The 19,074-nt window shown below is 35.7% G+C and overlaps 1 protein-coding gene across 2 annotated transcripts in view; it reads right to left on the bottom strand.

Annotated features, from left to right (window-relative positions):
* LOC117995703 (discoidin domain-containing receptor 2-like) overlaps window positions 1-19,074 on the bottom strand; it is a 214,913-nt gene that overhangs the window by 42,999 nt on the left and 152,840 nt on the right. For both annotated transcript variants that reach the window (XM_069509042.1, XM_069509043.1), the window contains exon 11: window positions 13,802-13,896. In XM_069509042.1, the coding sequence (XP_069365143.1) occupies window positions 13,802-13,896 (95 nt within the window). The remainder of the gene's footprint in view (window positions 1-13,801; window positions 13,897-19,074) is intronic.

Below are 19,074 nucleotides of genomic sequence, written 5' to 3'. Positions count from 1 at the left end.
CTGGTACTCGGAGTCATGGAGCTACAAACTCCTTTAGCGTTCTACACTTTAGTGTTCCGTAATCGTTCGTAAAAGTAAATAGGTAAGTTGAAGAGAAACAAAATAAGGTGAAAGGTTTTTAATTCATAGTAATCACCGAGTGTATTGAATTAACTTTATTGAAAGTGGTCGAAAAATCAGTAAACAGCAATAGTTTTTTTTTAAATTAGTAACATAGAGAATGTTTAACAAGTCCACATTAGACACAGCAAAAAAAACCACGAAGGTTTAGGTGAAGTTTGTCATTCCGTCTACTTATCAATGCATAATAGTGCTTGTATAAATAATTAACATTGTTTACAGAAGAACTCAAAAATAGGATCTTAACTTATATGTAGGTATTTTAAATGAACTCTAGTAAGTTCTGTTCTAAATTTATTATCTAAACTATTTATTAGGCGAATACAGGTCAAACAGAACATTTTGGAATCACCTTCAGTGGTTCAAGTTTCTACTTAGAACCTCAGATCAAAACTGACAACACAATAGCAATTTCAATACCATATTATGCTAATAGTAATAAAATTCAACTGAAGTGTTCTAAAAAAAATTCAGATACTTCGTGAACATGAAAAGTGAAAGGGGGAAAACTGAACTGAATGGAACGGTTTTTTTTAAATAGTTACCTCGTAAAATGGCATTTATTTTTCGACAGAAACTCTATGCGTTACTGCTTTTAGAATTAAGTAGAATTTACATTTGAAAAGCTTTTGGGTATTTTCAGGGTATTTTTGTTTTTAATCTTTTTAATCTATTTATTTTTTAACTCTTGATATGAAATCTTTGTAGTTATACAAAGATTTCATATCAAGAGTTGATCTTCGGGAAATATTTGTTGATATAAATCCGCAACCACAGCAATAATTTTTGGTAGGTAGGTGGTAGCCTAGAGGTTAGGACGTTTGCCTCCTTCGGTCGGGGGTTCGAATCCGGGTACGCACATCTAAATTTTCGGAGTTATTTGCGTTTTAATAAATTAAATATCGCGAAGATGCATGTTTATTCGCGATATTTAATTTATTAAAACGCTGTAAATTCTCCGTAATGTTTTTAAAGGTGTGTGAAGTCTGCTAATCCGCACTTGACCAGTGTGGTAGACTATGGCTCACTGTCACTCTGAGAGGAGACTCGTGGTCTGTAGTGAGCCAGCGATGGGTTGATCATGATGATGATGATGATAGATAAAACAAATGACAATATTTTCTCGCACCCTAAATATTTCAATTAGAAATGTAATCTGTTGAGGCCGAGCTCAAAGCTGGAAGCCTTTACATGGACCCTTTTAATCATCTTGTTATCACGTTAGCACACCTGGCTTAGAAATAGCGTATGAAATTAATTTATATTCAAAATTATGTTTTACATAATGCACATTAAATCATAGAGCAGCTTATTGTTCACTGCTTCACAATTAATTTTCATCGGCTTTTACACGTTACACGTAGATACATAGGTACATAACTTGTGATTCAATATGTGATTGCTTGCTCGTGGTTTTTTCATCGACTACATTGCAAATGCTTCGAGAGAAACATTGTGTATTATGTGATTTGATTGTGATCTAGTTGCAGTTAATCTACGGAAAACCAAATCATCCATCCAACAATAATATTGCCACCAAGCAAACAACTTTTTTAAATTCAAATATTTAACAGGAATAGTTGCGTTGTATAAAATAATATTGATATTATTGATATATTTACATAATAAACATGGCAGTTTATTGAAGTAGGACTAGTGTATACTATCTCTATGAGTGTATTCATGTGCAACCACTGTGCAAGAGTCAGGTTGATGTCATTTTGCCGGACAGTTGCCAGATTAAACTAAAATATTGTATCGTCTCATGCCAGAATCGACTCGTTTTTCAAACCTCGATGTCTGCCTATTTGTTGACTTCACTGACTATTTGTTCAAAGTTGAAATTGAAGCCGAAACATTCGGACCGTGGCTTGTTTTTTAAATGTGCTGTTTGCTAGATAGTTTTGGTTCAGCTGTTCTATACAACTTCAATGATTAAACAATTTTATTCAAAATACTTATAAACCTTCGTCATAAAATATAATATTTTGAATGATAATGAAACCTGTAATGAATTTCATTAAGAAGTTTGGGTTCCATTTTTTTACCGAAATAGAAACTGTTACTAATACAGAAGAAATGAAAATTTATTGTATGCTGTATTATGTGTTATGGTTAAGAGTCTACTTTTTCTCAGCTATTAAATTGATCGCGATCGATTTGTTGTTACCCGTTGAGGAGTTTCGGCCTTTATCTCCAAAACTACTAATCAAATTTTAACCAAACTTACATGAAATTAACAACAGACTGTTCAAACTTTAACTTTGTATACAAAGAATTATGAAAAAAGTTTAAATTTGATGGAGTTATGGAGAAAAATCGACAAAAATTTTGATCACATATCCCGAAGAAACTCTAATGTTTTACGGGATACAAACTTACCTAACCTATTGAAACCTGCCTACCTTTGTACGCTGCTGGCGATGACAAACCATTTTTAGAACATACATTAAACCGACCACCATCCTTCTGGTGCAGTTGAATAAAAATTTGCGTCTGCATTTTTATTCCTTACCTCAACAGAAAATCGAACAAAGAATAAAAATGAGGTTTTCAAATGCTAATGGAATCACTGTGAAGCCATGTAATTAACCGTTATATCTTTTGTGTACTCTTCAACCGGCTCACTGGACCGGGGGATGTTTTGTTTCCATCGTTTTGTGTTTGCAAGGGGAATAGCGTAATATGTTTCGATTATCATTTCTCTGGCTTCGTTTCAATTGAAAAATGCTCAGTTTCGCTTCTGTTTTCCTGTCAGGGCAGGTTTTTTTAGTTCCGCTATAAATCTCGTTTCCGGAGCCATATCGCACGTTTGCTACACTTTTATATTTTTTTCTGAATGCATGTTGCACTCTTCACATTGAATATATTTAAAAATATAGATTATATTATAAATACTTTACCTTTAAAAACATGAAAACTGTGTGGTAAAAGAAAACACAGAACGGAACTTGTATGGAATCATCTCGGTGTTTATTTGGTGTCGCAGAAGTTAGAAGTTATTTTATTCAGAAAATTTAAAAGATCTGAAATTACAATTTGGCGCAGCTCAAGATTTTTTTTTCTACTAGATAGGTATATAGGCGAGAAAGTAATTAGTCGATTCGAAATGTGTTTACAGTTCATAGAAAATTGGTGTTTGCGTTCTCGATGCAAATCAAGCGGAATTGTGTAGGTTGTTCTATTGAGGGCCCTCTAAATATATGATTATATGGGCGTATTACTTAAGTCGCCTTATTCACGGTCTACTGCTCTCTTCAAAGTCATTGTTGATATTTGAACTGTTGTCTATTATAAAGAGAGAGGCAGTGCGTAGTCAGACCTTCGTTATTTTATAAAAGCTGAAAGTTTCTCTGCGTATTGTCCCCAACACTGGAAGGAACGTTTGTTTGGATCATGGTGGCTTTAGGAGATAACAGGTAATAAAGGTGTAAAAAATATAACGTCAAAGTATAAAGTCTAATTTTTTTATACCCCCAACTCCCTGCCGGACACCCTTAAACTTTTAAATTATAAGTGTGTCTAGCAGGGGGTTGCCATGCTACTAAGTGTCTGGCAATGCATGACGTGATTTCTAATACTATTTCGAAGAAAAAAAATAGTCTCTATGCTTTGACATAAGATTTTTTACACCTTTATCTTCCAAAGCCACCATGATCCAAAAAACGTTCCTCCCAGTGTTGGGGACAACACGCAGAGAAACTTTCAGCTTTTATAAAATAACGAAGGTCTGGCACTCGCTGGCTCTTAGTCCATTAGTATTCAGTGTGTGTCAGTTCCTGGTGTACTCTAAATTATATTTGCGTGAGTACCATACAGTCTCAAGACAATGTTTTAGTACAAATCCTGTTAACTCTACGCTAACAATATGACAACACGAATGTTGTGTGCGTAACGTAATTATATCCAAAGCTAATGTGTACTCTTACTGTAAATTTTAGCCCATAGGTAATAATTTCATAGTAGGAATGTGTATCAACTAACTGGTAAATTGGAGTTTTTGTAGTCACGCTATAACTTATTAGATATTTATCGTATAAAACGGTTAGACGGCTGTCCGCAAGATATATTTTTTGGACTCTATGTACAAAAGTTTAGAAAAAAACGAATTTTTTTATAAGCTAATTTTTATTTTCAAACTGCATCATTATTCGTTAATACAGCTAAGTACCTACCATTTTGATTTAAATGAATACTTGGGCTTGGAATTCGTTGATATACCCATGTTGTAGATCACTCCAAAACTGAACACCCCCATAAACTAAACTCTACATCGAAGTAATGATTCGTTGCTAGTCCATTCATAGTTTGTTACATGATATCACTTCAATTGAAGTCGAATAGTTGAGCACTAAGCTAGAAACTCTGAGGCAATCGTCTGAAAAAATAAGACTTTTGGATATTTATGACAAGCTTCACAACCGTAGTGGATTGGATTAATCTTATAGTTGGTTCTATACATATTTCAACTGTCTTATTACCTACTTTATTATGGAACTAGCTTATGCCCGCGACTTCGTCCGCGTGGACTACACAAATTTTAAACCCCTATTTTACACCCTTAGGGTTGATCTATTTTAACACATGAGCTTAAAATATGTCATACTGCTAATTGCAAAAATATTAACTACAAAACTTCTTTATTTCAAAACTGACAGACTTTCATACAAACTTCAAACCCCTATTTTACCCCTTTAGGGGTAGTGATCCAAAGGACTCGAGCCTTTTAGCCCTAATTTTAAGACGCCTATGAGGCTCGCAGGCTAAAAGACTAAAAAGCTCTTAAGCCCCGAGCTCTTTAAGTACCTTTTTCTCAGGGCTTGTATAGTCTAACAAAAGACTCTTCTATTTAAAGTGCTTCAAAAAACCTAAAAGACTCGCGTCGTTTCTTTTATGGCTTAAGGGCTAAAAGGCTCTGAGCTCTTTAGTCTTTTAGGTCTTTTTGAGTCTAGTTTACGGAACTTTGAACCCTATAATAAGATAAGGAGGTTCTCAATTCGGTTGTAATGATAATATTAACAGGTTTTTTACTCGCTTTCTTGTCGGTCTGTTTGTTTGTTTGTTTATCTGGAATGAATTTTGCGATTGATTTTAAAGTAGCTCCCCGATGATGATAATGATGATGATGATGACTATGATGATGATGATGATGATGGTGGTGGTGATTATGATGAGGATGATGCTGATGGCGATGATGATGATGATGATGATGATGTTGATGATGATGTTGATGACGATGATGGTGATGGTGATGATGGTGATGATGATGATGATGATGATGATACATACCTACCTTCCTACCTACCTACATACCTACCTACCTACCTACCTACATACATACATACATACCTACATTAATACATACATACATACAGACATACATACATACGTACATACAAATTTCCTTTTAACCTCGATTCTAAAAAAAGGTTAACCCTAATTTAAGACTTGAGCCCAAAAAAGGACTCCACGTCCACGTCAATTTAAAAAAAAAGCCTTAGGCCGAAAAAGGGCTCGAGTCTTTTTTTACGACTGAGCTCTTTTTTAGACTCTTCCGTTAGCTGAGCTCTAAAAAGAACTCCGAGCCTTCGAATAAAGGGCTAAAGAGCTCGAGTCCTTTGGGTTGCATTTTGAAATATCCTTTCTTAGCGGATACCTACTGTACTGACATTGGTCTCTTCATTTTACAGCCACGCCAGAAACCTAAACTATTGTAAAAAAATTCAAGAGAAGATGAGAGAAGTACTGTGAATTAAGCAAATCTAAATGTTGACTATAAACTGCAGCATTCTCAGCATTGAATCTTATTTGCAGTTCCTAAAGTAAACTAAGTGGGACAGAGTAAGCAAGATTTAACACAATTATTTGGCTTTTTAGTTCCCAGTAAAATAATGTCGCATCGCATGTAATTTCATAAATCAAACCTTTTGCAGTACGTTGGTATAAAGTGCTCTTAAATTGTTTTAGTTTATTTTAAGAGAAGTTCCGTAGCGTGCTTCGCAGCGCTCTCCATACAAACATAATTTGATTGACATTTAAATATTAAAAGGAGAAACTGTACTCACATTTCACCGTACAGCTCAAATAATTGGATTGCATACCTATACTTAGGTACTTACTTATTTAGTTTGCATACACTTGAGATATCGCATATATTTAAGTACCCCCTATAACATACTCTAGCCGACCAATAAAGGATTTTAGGAATTCTTAGTGAACCTGAGACGGTTCAAGTAAGTTATAGAAACTCTCTCAAACTAACGCTACAAAGAAAAATATCTCAATTATGTAAAAAAAAACAGCATACCTGCACATTATAAATTTTTGAAAAATGAGTCCAAAAAAAACGGTGGTATATCCCCTTGAGTTTCTTAAACAGATTTTGGAAAAGAACTGTTGTTCAAGAGTTATCAATATTAGTCAAAATTTTTAGGAGCATTCAAAAATTTTCCGAAGCCTCGCCACGAAATTTTGTCATAATATGCGTCTTTTTTTACTTATCATTTACGAACGCTCAGAATGCCACGTTCGAAAGTATTTTAGCAACAAGCATGACATTGAAGTTTTTCACGGCACCCGTGCCACATATCAACCCAAATGGACATTTGGCTGGCTGAGGCACGGCCTGGACTATGTACGTCGTAGTTAAATCATGCATTATTCAATGTACAAAGTATTCAACGCAATGAATAGCGTATACCTAATAACAGATTACCAGAATGGCTTGAGGCTTATATTATGTTCGTGATGCAACACTATGCATCATTACCTACTTGTTTCGGTATCATTGTGGCTATAATATATTCTGAACTTGCTGTCTAAAGTCCAAACCTAAGTACCAGCCTAACTGTGACACTAGATTTTAGCCATTAGATTAGATATTGTACAATTGGCAGATATTATTTTGGCACAAATATTACTAGATATTGATAAGTATAAACAAAATATATGCTTATTATTACTTCGATTTTCCGAGATAAAAGTAACCGTCCGTCTACATGATGCAAAACTATCTCTACTTAGGTTGAACTGCTAGACTATGGCTGGGGCCTTAACAATCTCGTGAAAACTCTTTGATTTCAGTGATAAAAAGTAGCATTCTACGATATGCAAGCTATCTCTGTGTTAAATTTTGTCAAAGTTGGTTGAACGGATGAGTCATGAAAAGGTAATAGACAGAGAGACACATTTTCTTATAATAATTAGTATGGAAAAATTATATATTTTAGATTAAAGAAATTATTTCTTAGACCTACGCGGTTGCTGCTAAAGGCATATGATTTTTTTTTGCTGGTTGCCTGCGACTTTGTATGCTTCATGTGTACATTAGTAATAGTATTATTATAAACTTCAAAACGTGTTGACTTTATGTCTTTTAAAAACCTGAAAAAAAGGTTTTTTCCAGATTATTAACATACAAAGTATCCTATGCAAACTACCTTTGTGTCTTTCGTCAAGATCGGTTTAGAATAGAATAGAATATTTGCTGATCCAATATATTATAAACATTTTACAAAAATAAGGTTTAGGAGTTGAGCCATGAAAATGTAATAGACAGACACACACACTTTCGCATCTAAAAAAAAGGAATATGTCTGAAAACTGACTGATTGACTGATCTATTAACGCACAGTTCAAACTACTGGACGAATCGGACTGAGGCATGCAGCTATTACGATTAGATATAGGAAAGGATTTTAGAAAATTCAACCTCTAAGGGGGTAAAATAGGGATTTGAAATTTGTGTAGTCCACGCAGACGAAGTCGCGGGCATAAGTTAGTTTATAATAATGTAATGGATGGAAAAACTAGCATTGAAATTATCTTCATGTGTCTAACCAAGAGTAATGTAATATATAGAGTACACTTTTTAGCACGTTTTTTATAATAATACATTCATATTAAAATAAATTTTAATCATGTACCTGCTTAATTTTTTATTAAACCATATCAACTACCTTGAAACTTTGAAATGTGTACAAAATTTGCAATGAAAATCAGAAAAAAGTAAACGAGTTATGAACACTACGCATCCATATATGTAAATGCTCTCAAATTTCCGGTCGAAAATAAATTGAGTTGCTAAAAATTGTTAGTGCAGAGCGCTTTAAATAAAATATGACTACGATATTTAACAGTAAGCTTTTATTTACTTTAATAGTTGCTACAACATAACTGCTCGGTTATAAGTTATCGCTGCTTAGCCATAATTTCGGTGAACTTAAATCAAAATCAATTATTTGCATTTTTTATTCATACCAACTACCTTGAGACATTGAAATGTGTACTAAATTACCTGTAACTAATGTTACGAAATGTAAAAATTCCACTATAGGTAACGTCAATATTTGATTCAAATTTAATTGTAGTGAGTGAGTTACCGTATTAAACGTAGGTACTCGTAGAGAAGCCTTAGTGTGAGTGAGCCCATTTAGATGGCGTTGAAAAATTTCGAGTTTCAAGATTTAAAAAAAAAACCTAAATTGTCTTGGTGAGGAACTTTAGGTATATTTTACTCTAAAATGTTTTGAATTTATTTAGTTCATGTAGGACAGCAATCATCACGTATCACTGCATAAATCCATGACCAAAGAAGCTTCTGACATTGTAGAGTTTCGATAATTAAAATCTATCAGTGTTGCCAAATGTGCACAGTTGCACTAAACTTAAGCACTCGTTGTGGTCAATAAATGTAGTCCAGGCAGTTTACCAGTTGTCTGATCGTAAAACCTTGTCAGGACAACCAGTTTTCACTACGACTACGTAAACTATTGAAATGCTTTGACAATTCGGTAAGTCCTCTCTGCATATTTGACGAGAGCGACATCAAAGGTGATTGACAATGGCATTATGGTAATTAAATTTCGCAACGTTACAGTGGTATTAAACGCATGGGATTCTATAGAATGATTAAATACTCGTACTTAGTACACCGTACTTCCTATTTCCATGTGGGGTTGAATGGCAATAGGCTAGGCAATGAATGCCTAGCCTCTGTGACTGAAGTAATTTAATAATCAGTGAATATTGTGACTACTAGGCACTCGTATTTAAGAGTATTGTCGACATGGACCTATAAATACTCATTGTCGATGCAAATTTGAAACGCGTGCGGCGTTTGAGACACACTCCGTATAAACTTGTCCAAACGATCGGGGGATGGACACTAAACACTTTGAATAATGATGCGTGAATTTGAAGTACGTGAAATCATGTCTGTGTTCGAACTCTCGTCGCTGCGATACATTCAGTACACAGCTTTAGCAAGGCTTTAGAATTTTAGCCTTTATTTCCAATGCAATAAGATTTTTATAGCCTATGGCTTCTAGTCTGGCTGTCGATTGAGTGCGTATACAATGTTGTCGCAATTTGGGATAGTCATGCGGTTTTCCTAATCTGTTTAGGTAGTTTAGGCGTTCTGTAACGATTGGTATATGTTTTCAGACAATTCAATTAGGACTTCGGCAGTAACGCATATGTTGCGGTAAATGGTACAGAATAGTTTGCTTCTAGCAAAGTTTTAAGGAATCATTGAACTCAACGTTATGTAGGCTCAAAATAATGTGAATGGCAGGTTCTTTTAAGTAGCAAGGTATTCTTACAAAAGTTTTTCTTTCTTATATTGAGTAGGTAAAAAATATATTCTTTGATGTGGAAAAATTTTCTACATACTTTTTAGTTGAACTGATTCTAGGTAAGTAGATACGTTGAAAATATTATCTTTTAATAAATAGTATTAAGTAGTCATAACAATACTAATTTTTAAAAAACATGTGAGAAGGATGGATTTATTGACTGTAGTGTTCCTAAACAGAGATGGCAATGAAGTGAGTAAGTTGGCCGCGACGGAACCAAAAATCAAATGTTAATTAATAAAAATAATTATAATTATTATGATATTGTTGGTTTTGTGTAAGTATAATATAGACCTCCACTACGAAATACTTTTTAGAAATTGCCACCCTTAGTGAAGCGGGACCGGTTGTATAGTCCATATCTGTACTAATATTATAAATGCAAAAGTGTGTCTGTTTGTAGCTTTTCACGGCTCATCCTTTTAATGGATTGTGACGGAATTTGGTACAAAGAGACTTGCATCCTAGGTTTGGTACCGGAAAATCAAAGAGTTCCCATGGGATTTTGTAATAACCTTAATCCATGCGGACCAAGTCGCGGGCATTATTAATTCTTCTTCTTCTATAAATATATAAAATGAAAAGGTAACTTACTGACCGATCTATCAACGCACAGCTTAAACTATTAGACGGATCGGGCTGAAATTTGGCATGCAGATAGATATTATGACGTAGATAAAATCCCTTATGAAAAGATTTTTGAAAATTCAACCCTTAAAGGGGTAAAATAGGGGTTGGAAATTTGTATAGTCTACGCGGATGAAGTCACGGGGATAAGCTAGTGTAATATAAAATAACTATTGAATGAGGAAAGACGTCAGCCTTCTGTTTGGGAGGTCGGGGTTTCAATCCCGGGCCGCACCTCTAACTTTATCGTGAGGAAACCACTTGGCCAGTGTGGTGGCCTTCTCATTCTGAGAGGAGACCCGTGCTCAGTAGTGACCCGGTGATGAGTCTATGACGATGATTGAAATTCCAAAGCTAATAACAATCGTGGTAAAAATCCAATTACATTGCGGCGAACAATGGCGTTCATTATAAATTAACGACTGATTGCCGTGTTTGGTAACAATGTTCGTCCCGCGGGAAATCAGAGTACCTGCCCAGGTTAGGTGCTTACGGACTTTCGATTTCTTTATTTCGCTATTATTTACTTTAAGACTTCTAGAGAAAAACTTATACTGACTGACAGACAACGCCCAGATAAAACCGGTATCCACTCGAGCGGAGTGGAGAGGAGATGTGTTCGGTGGAAGAATCAGACTTTTGAGAGATGACGTGAAAATTTTTTCACTAAAATTTTCACTTAAAATCTCTCGGAATTCGAAATTCTTAGTAAAGAGCTTCTTTTAAGGATCATTCAGATGAAATGTGCCATAATATTCAATCTTTATGTATTGAATAGTCCGTAAAAAATTACAGTAGAATGTCCGTAGAAAATCCTTTTGACCGAATTTCAGCCACTGCGGCCAAACTCCACAGAGATTAGCTATCTGCGTGGGAGACATTATCTATAGTGCATAAGTGTGAACGCTAACGCAGGTGCTCTTCCTATTCCCTCCCTGTCATTGTCCAAGTAAACTGATTATTATTTATTTGTAAACACATGTTTATGTAGCCTCATAAGAAAGCTCAGAGTCACTCAGCGGGCGATGGAGAGAGCTATGCTTGGAGTTTCTCTACGTGATCAAATCAGAAATGAGGAGATCCGTAGGTGAACTAGAGTAACCGAGATAGTTCAACGGGTTGCGAAGCTGAAGTGGCAATGGGCAGGGCACATAGTTCGTAAAACCGATAGACGTTGAGGTCCCATGGTGCTGGAATGGCGACCTTGCACCGGAAGACGCAGTGCTGGAAGACCCCCCACTAGGTGGACGGACGACGTCAGACTAGTCGCAGGGAGCCGCTGGATTCAGGCGGCGCAAGACCGTGGTGTGTGGAAGTCCCTACAAGAGACCAATGTTCAGCGGTGAACGTCTATCCTATAGTTGATGATGATGTGATGTTTATGTATTATACCTATATAAGTACATGAACCTAGTATTTCCCTCTTAGCTCTGCTTGAAATAACCTTTTATCTCAGTTTTATCTGGAAATGCGGGCTATTGTTTTGCAGACGAGATTAACTGCAGCTATGTTGACTTCTGAATGACGTTGATTATGATTTGGTTTAAATTGGAAACTTGATTTGAAACTGGAATAATTAACGCCGTGAATATACAAGATTAGCGGCGCATTCAAATATTTGTTTGATTGACATTGCAGTTTCCGATATTTTATTATTTTTATTATTACTGCTATAATATATGGTATATTTATTTCTTTAATTTATTTTCATTCTCAGGTTCATTAATTTGGACTGTCAAATATGTTTAACTAAATAATTCGTATTCAAATTCAATTCGTGAATGCAAAAGCTGTATAAAACCGATACGTTCAATAAATATAATAATAATTATTAATTCATAAATAATTATAAATATGTTATTTTATAAGCATGATACGATTGACAGTTCCCATTACTAAAATATAATATTTACAATTATTATTTATTATTAAAAATTACGTCATATCCATTTTAGAAATGCACAAATGATTATCGGTGAAGTTAGGTAAAGACCAATGGATTAGGTACACATCACGCGTAAGTTATATTATTTTATTTCTAATTATGAGCAAGAATGGATATCGTACGCCATGTAATATAAATGTAACATGTCTTGTAATAAACTGAGTCTACATGTGTGATACAAGGAAATTGTTTCTGTGTATAATACTATTTAATATTTCTACTTTAATATTTTCCAGGCGGCCGCATGTGACCGCAGGTGCGAAGGTTCCACGCACACTTCACAGTATAAACGCCTTCATATTATTACAGTTTCATGTATTAAAACTTTTACGAGTTTTAAGAACCGTATTAGATAAAGAACATGGAGGAACGATCAGCAATTATGAAGTTTGAATCTTGGTGGTTTTGGCAGATAACTTGTAACAAAGACGTATAAAAGCTTTCGTCAATGTCTATTTTTAACCGACTTCAAAAAAAGGAGGAGGTTCTCAATTCGTCGGAATCTTTTTTTTTTTTTTTTTTAAATATTTACTTCGGAATTGATCATTGCATTGATCCATCCCTGTGTTGGGAACAATGCGCATAGATACTTTCAGATTTCATAAAATAACGAAGGTCTGGCCCTCACGCCGGGTTCTTAGTCAATAAAATTAAAAGTAAATGTCGCTATTCTACCATCTCACGCTGTCTATTTCGTATGCTAAGTTTTAGTTATTGTACTATACAAGTACAAGCAAGACTAGCATTCGCTAAAAATTCATCAAAAACATTCGAGCGCGACAAGTGTGACAAATGACAATTACCAATAACAATAATATTAACTCGGATTATGGCGTTACATGAGGTGCAATTTAAATAAAAAAAATGTTCAAAACATGCCCTTAGTAGCATGAGTACTTGTTTGTCAGTTATTTTTGAACGTGTATCGCATATATTGGAATAGATATATTATACGCTGTAGTAGTTATTAGTACGCTGGAAGGAGTGTGCCATACAAAAGAACAGCGATTTTTAGTGCCGATTTAAAGCGCACTACCTGGAATTAAAATTGACGCTTCACGTCGAATGCTCGTGTTACGTGTGACTCTATGTTGACCGATGTCTCAACACTAACATTTAGTCCCGAGCCAAAGCCAATCAGTGCCATAATGGCAAATCAAGTTTGGCCAAGCAAATCAAGTTGCCTTACAGTCATATCGGCAATCGCAGGTCCAGCGTGTATTAGTAAAGGTCAGTACACATCAAAACACATCCGAGTTTTGTTGTTGTAAGTTGTAACATATAGCAATGACAAATTAACTAGGTAATTTAAATTTTGTTACAGTGAGCTGCAATTTAAGTACATAGTTCCTAATTTCTGAAACATAACTAAAACATGCCCTTTAGTAGCGTGAGCATTTTGTTTGTCTCGGACACTTTTGAGCGTGTTTTGCTGGGTTATCATAAATTACAATAAATGTAAATAGAAACTCACGTGATGGATGATGTCCGTAGCCGCGTAGAAGCTTTCGTGTGGGTCCGGTCGTTTCATCATATAAGGACGCGGAAACTCAGTATCCTCGCAAATCTCTGTTGACAACAATAACATTGAAAAAATAGGAAAAATATTAATCTTATACCACAGTTGCTTCTCGTTTACTATACAGATATATTAAAGGAAATTTTTGTTTCGAAAAACAAGGATTCTGTATTTTGTTAGGAGTTTCATATTATTATATTAACAACTACATAATTTACTGATCCACCCGGCTGCGTTCAGGTGAAATTTGATAAACCTATATATCCCATTACCTGTCTATATAAAGGCTATATGTTATGAATAAATATATATATAATATAGCATATGTTACTTGTAGTTAAAGTAGCTTAGATACAAATAGTGAAATAATTATTAAAATCGGATCAGTGGTTTCAGAGTTTATCGACTACAAACAATCAAACAAATAAATATTTTCTCTATATAATATTAGTTTAGAAGTATAGATTGAGTTCTAGATTTTGGTTATTTATACATCTCGCAGGGACCCTTAGTTTTCCTGAAACAAAAAGTTGCATTGCAGTCTTCAACCTGCATGCGAAACTCTTAGCAGCCCGTGTAGACGGGCAATAAAAGTGATATAACACCTTATTATCTGTTAGTAAAGGCGCATCATCTTTTCAATACATCGTTTGAACAATGTCCGCCATTTAGAGCGGACGTCCGTGCACCGTAACGAGCAAAGCCGGCTTCTTTGTGTTGCCTCTAATATAAGTGGAATTTGTTGCATTTGCGTTAGACAGGCGATGCTCATTGTTCATGATGATTGAGGGGATGTCTAGGGGCCATTATTATTTCGACTTCTCGTTAGTTTAAGATTTCAAATTTTTATTGTAAGAGGAAAATTGGATGGATTTAGATGTTTTTAAAGTAACTAGCTGTCCCACTCTAGTTTCGCTAGGGTGGAATTTGAGAACATGCTTTCTTAATGGATGCCGCTGAATGCGGCAGTGTCATCAATAAATGGGAATTTTCTCACAAAGCACGATGGAATGGGAAAAAGCTCAAGCATTCTGCGAAACGTAGTCGGCTACGTCGCGACGATGGCAGACGGGCAGCTACTGCGTGCGGATGCCACCACGTGCGTTCAGGTATCATCAAAAAATAACTAAATATTGCCACAATAATTTTTATATGTTCCCAGTCGCTACTACTACTACTACCGACTCATATCGCGGAGCGCGCGTAGATTCCAATTTCCAACGCACTTTCGCTGTAGGGCGGTTGGATATCGCGGGCCGCGGCAAAGGTACGCGCGCATCAGTTGGCTACCCTTTTATACGCGCCGCTGTGGTTTGACGCGCTGCGCTTAGGTGAATAGTACTTACTTTAATAATTTAAAATCTTGAGTACAAAAGCAGCTTACGTTATTATAGTATGGAAGCAGCTTTTCATAAAATGTAACATAATTAACAGGTACCTAGGTTTATTAAGGTTTAGTAAGGTAGTAGTACCTAGGTTTATTAAGCTTACACGGGCAATTCCAGGCAATTTGGATCAATCTGGAGCAATAAGTGGAGCAATCTGGAGCAGTTATTTTACATAACATTGCTGAAAATTTTAAGTATTGCTGGGTATTGCCGTAAATTGCTTTATGTGGTCGTGACGTCATAATTGACTAAATTACCTGGAATTGCGGTATTTCAATTGCCCGTGTAAGCGTACCTTTAGAATTATTAATAAGCTTTATGCAGATTTCTCGTTATTTTTTCTCAAAAAATATAAATTAGCATAAAATAGGAAAAGTTTTTGTGTCGTGACGTCATAATTGACTTAATTGCCTGGAATTGCGGTATTTCAATTGCCCGTGTAAGCGTACTTTTAGAATTAATAATAATCTTTATGCAGATTTCTCGTCATTTTTTCTCAAAAAATATAAATTAGCATAAAATAGTAAAAGTTTTTGTGTAACATTTGTGACGTTTATAAACACAAGAAAAAGCTTAGAGATTTGTTTCATTTTATTTGTAGGTTTGTCGTGGAAAAGAAGTAGGTACAGTATAACGAAAGGGATCTTACGGCTTATTATAATCCACTAAAGGCTACTAATCTTTTCAATACTGCGCTTTAACAATGTCTGCTATTTAAAGCGGTTGTCTAGAAGCAGTAACGGACATAATCTGAAAACTTCTTTGTGGTTTATGTAATTTAATAGAAGTTTTAAATTTTTACCTAGCATTAGATTTAACATTTTAGATACAGGTAAGTCTTTATATTATATACATATACTAGCTTATGCCCGCAACTTCGTCCGCGTGGATTTAGGTTAAAAACAGCCAATGCAAAAAACTACGTCACGAAAGAATTACACTAAGAAATTTAGGCGCATACTAATTTTTTTACCGGAATCAAACCTGTTAGTAGGGAAGAAATGAAAATGTATTGAATGCTATATGTTATGAATTTTTTACTAAGCTTATACTTATACTGATTGTGAGCGATTTGCTGTTACCCGTTGAGGAGTTCCGTCCTCTCTTTCCAAAACCGTTATATCTTCTTAAACTTATATGGTACCAAAAGGATAGTACAACCTTTGTAAAAAAAGAATTGTGAAAATAGGTACAAATTTGATGTAGTTATGGAGTAAAATCGATAAACGCTGTTACCCGTTGAGGAGTTCCATCCTCTATTTCTGAAACTGTTCATCAAATCTTCACTTACCTCACATGGTGCCAATCTGATGGTACAAACTTTCTAAGTAAAAAGGATTTTTGAAAATCGGTTCAGATTTGACGGAGTTATGGAGCAAATTTGATAAAAAAATTGATCCTGTTTCCCGAAGAATTCCTAACTTTTATCGGAATAAAAACTACCCTATATATGTTGACTCAAAGTATTAGCTACCACGGTGCCAAATTTCATTTAAATTCGGTCAGTAGTGTTCGCGTGATGCGGGTTCAGACAAACAGACAGATGAATACTAAGCCTGTGATCAAAATTTTCAAAATATATTGAATGCACAGATATCGCCTAGTTACAGTTTTATTATAAGTATAAAAATTACTAGTAGGGAACTTACGTACTTAACCTGAAAAACATTGCATGTAGTTAGAGAGACAAGGGAACCATCAGCTAAAGTAAGTAAACTCGTAAGAAAAGTAAGTCACGTTTGAATATGTCTAAGACCGGGCAAAATGGGGCTGCAAAATTACGCAAGCTTATCCTACCCAATTATAGTGCTTGGTGCCCAGTTACTGAAAAGACCCAGAAGCGTAATGAAGGAAACTTTTAATAAGAAGTAGGTATTTTTCAGAATTCCAATACAGATGGGTGGAGAAAAAGTAACAAGCCAGCAGTGAGCGCTCTCGAAAGCCTTAACGAGTGCGGCGAGGCGTCAAGTGGTGTTTGCGGGCGTGCTAAGTAGAGTCAATTGGTAAGCACAGCACACTTAGAATTGAAGAAGATGGCACAATATCGGAAGGCTTTTCATTTCAGCACGGTCATGATCAACCCATCGCCGGCTCACTACTAAGTACAGTTTTATTTTTTATTTTTTATTCAGATACAAGTTAGCCCTTGGCTGCAATCTCACCTAGTGGAAAGTGATAATGCAGTCTAAGATGGTATAGCGGGCTAACCTGGAAGGAGTATGGCAGTTTTTTTATTAAACCCATACCCCTTTGGTTTCAACACGGCATCGTACCGGAACGCCAAATCGCTTGACGGCACGGCTTTTTCTGGTAGGGTGGTAACGGGCCACGGCCGAAGCCTCCCACCAGACCAGACAAGAAATTTAGAAATTATAAAACCCCTACGAGGAACCGAACCCGGGACCTCCCACTAATAAGACCACAGCGCTTCCCACTGCGCCAGGGAGTTTGACAAATCTTCTTTCAGAACGAAAAGGGTTGGGCATGGTTTACACAGTTTACACGCTGGCCGAGTGTGGATTGGTATACTTCACACACCTTTGAGACCATTGTATAGAACTCTCAGGCATGGAAGTTTCCTCACGATTTTTGGCTCACAGTTAAAGTAACTGATATTTAATTGCTTAAAACGCACACAACTCCGAAAACTTAGAGGAACGTGCCCAGGATTGAACTCCTGACCTCCCGAATCGCAGGCGGACGTCTTAACCGCAAGGCTACCATATTTTTCACCCGATGATAATAGTAATTATAATGGTTGTACATGTAATGCAGAAAATAAAAACGTTTCTTGTCAACAAAATATACATACCTATATGAATCAATCTAATAAGAAAGCGGAAAATAAAATAAAGAAATTTAAGATAAACTTCGAAAAAATAAGAAAGGAAAAAGTAAAACCTCCATAAATATAGGTAGGTGCTTACAAACCTATCTTCTATTTAAATATTTATCCACGAACGAAAAGTCATCATTATCATCAGCGATAGGTATATAATTTTCATAAATAACTAGCAGTCCCGGCGAACTTCGTACCGCCTAACAGTCGATTCTTTATCAGGATTTTTTTTAATTTTTTTCTCCTTAAGAACCATCCTCGTACTTTAAGGAATATTATGAAAAAATAATTAGCGAAATCGGTTCAGCTGTTCTCGAGATTTGCGATCAGTAACACATTCAGCGATTAATTTTTATTATATATTGAGACTTAGCAAACCTACTATAATATAATTTGAAATATTTTAGTAAGATAGGTGCAGTTATTTCAACCTTTACATATTATTTGTTTATTATCTAATACAAATCTCACAAGGCAAGAATGAAGGAACAGACAAATACAAAAACAGCTTATACGATGTCTTTCTTCCGTGGTCATACGGCGAAGAATAAATAGTGTGACTTAGATAACGAAATTCAATCTAGCCTATTCATTAACCAAAAACATTCTCAGTAGCTCCACCAAAAAGTTTCAGTAATTTTAGCGTTTAAACTAACGTGAGTGATTTCCATTCTAAATACTGTCCCGGCTTTACTCACTTGTGTAGTCGACGTTAGCCCGACAGCTGCCGATCGTCTCACAACGGGCTCTACGGGCAGCGGCACGTGCGTCCCGCAGTCAAAACCGCGGCGCGTGCGCGAACGGACTCCCTTGAAAAAGGACCCCGTATGGGTTCGAAACTACGTGAGTAAAGCCGGGACAGATAGTATTTAGTTTCAGTAATATTTGCATAGCGGCAGCCCGAGTACTGTACTATCAGAGCGACTTCATCTTGGATACGATATCCTTCTCGTGGCTTTTGCTTCGCTTAAAAAAAGTAACATAAAGGCTTTCTCGCACTG

The sequence above is a fragment of the Maniola hyperantus genome, chromosome Z (assembly GCF_902806685.2).
Source record: "Maniola hyperantus chromosome Z, iAphHyp1.2, whole genome shotgun sequence".
Taxonomy (NCBI): domain Eukaryota; kingdom Metazoa; phylum Arthropoda; class Insecta; order Lepidoptera; family Nymphalidae; genus Maniola; species Maniola hyperantus.
This window is presented reverse-complemented; position numbering and strand designations above follow the sequence as displayed.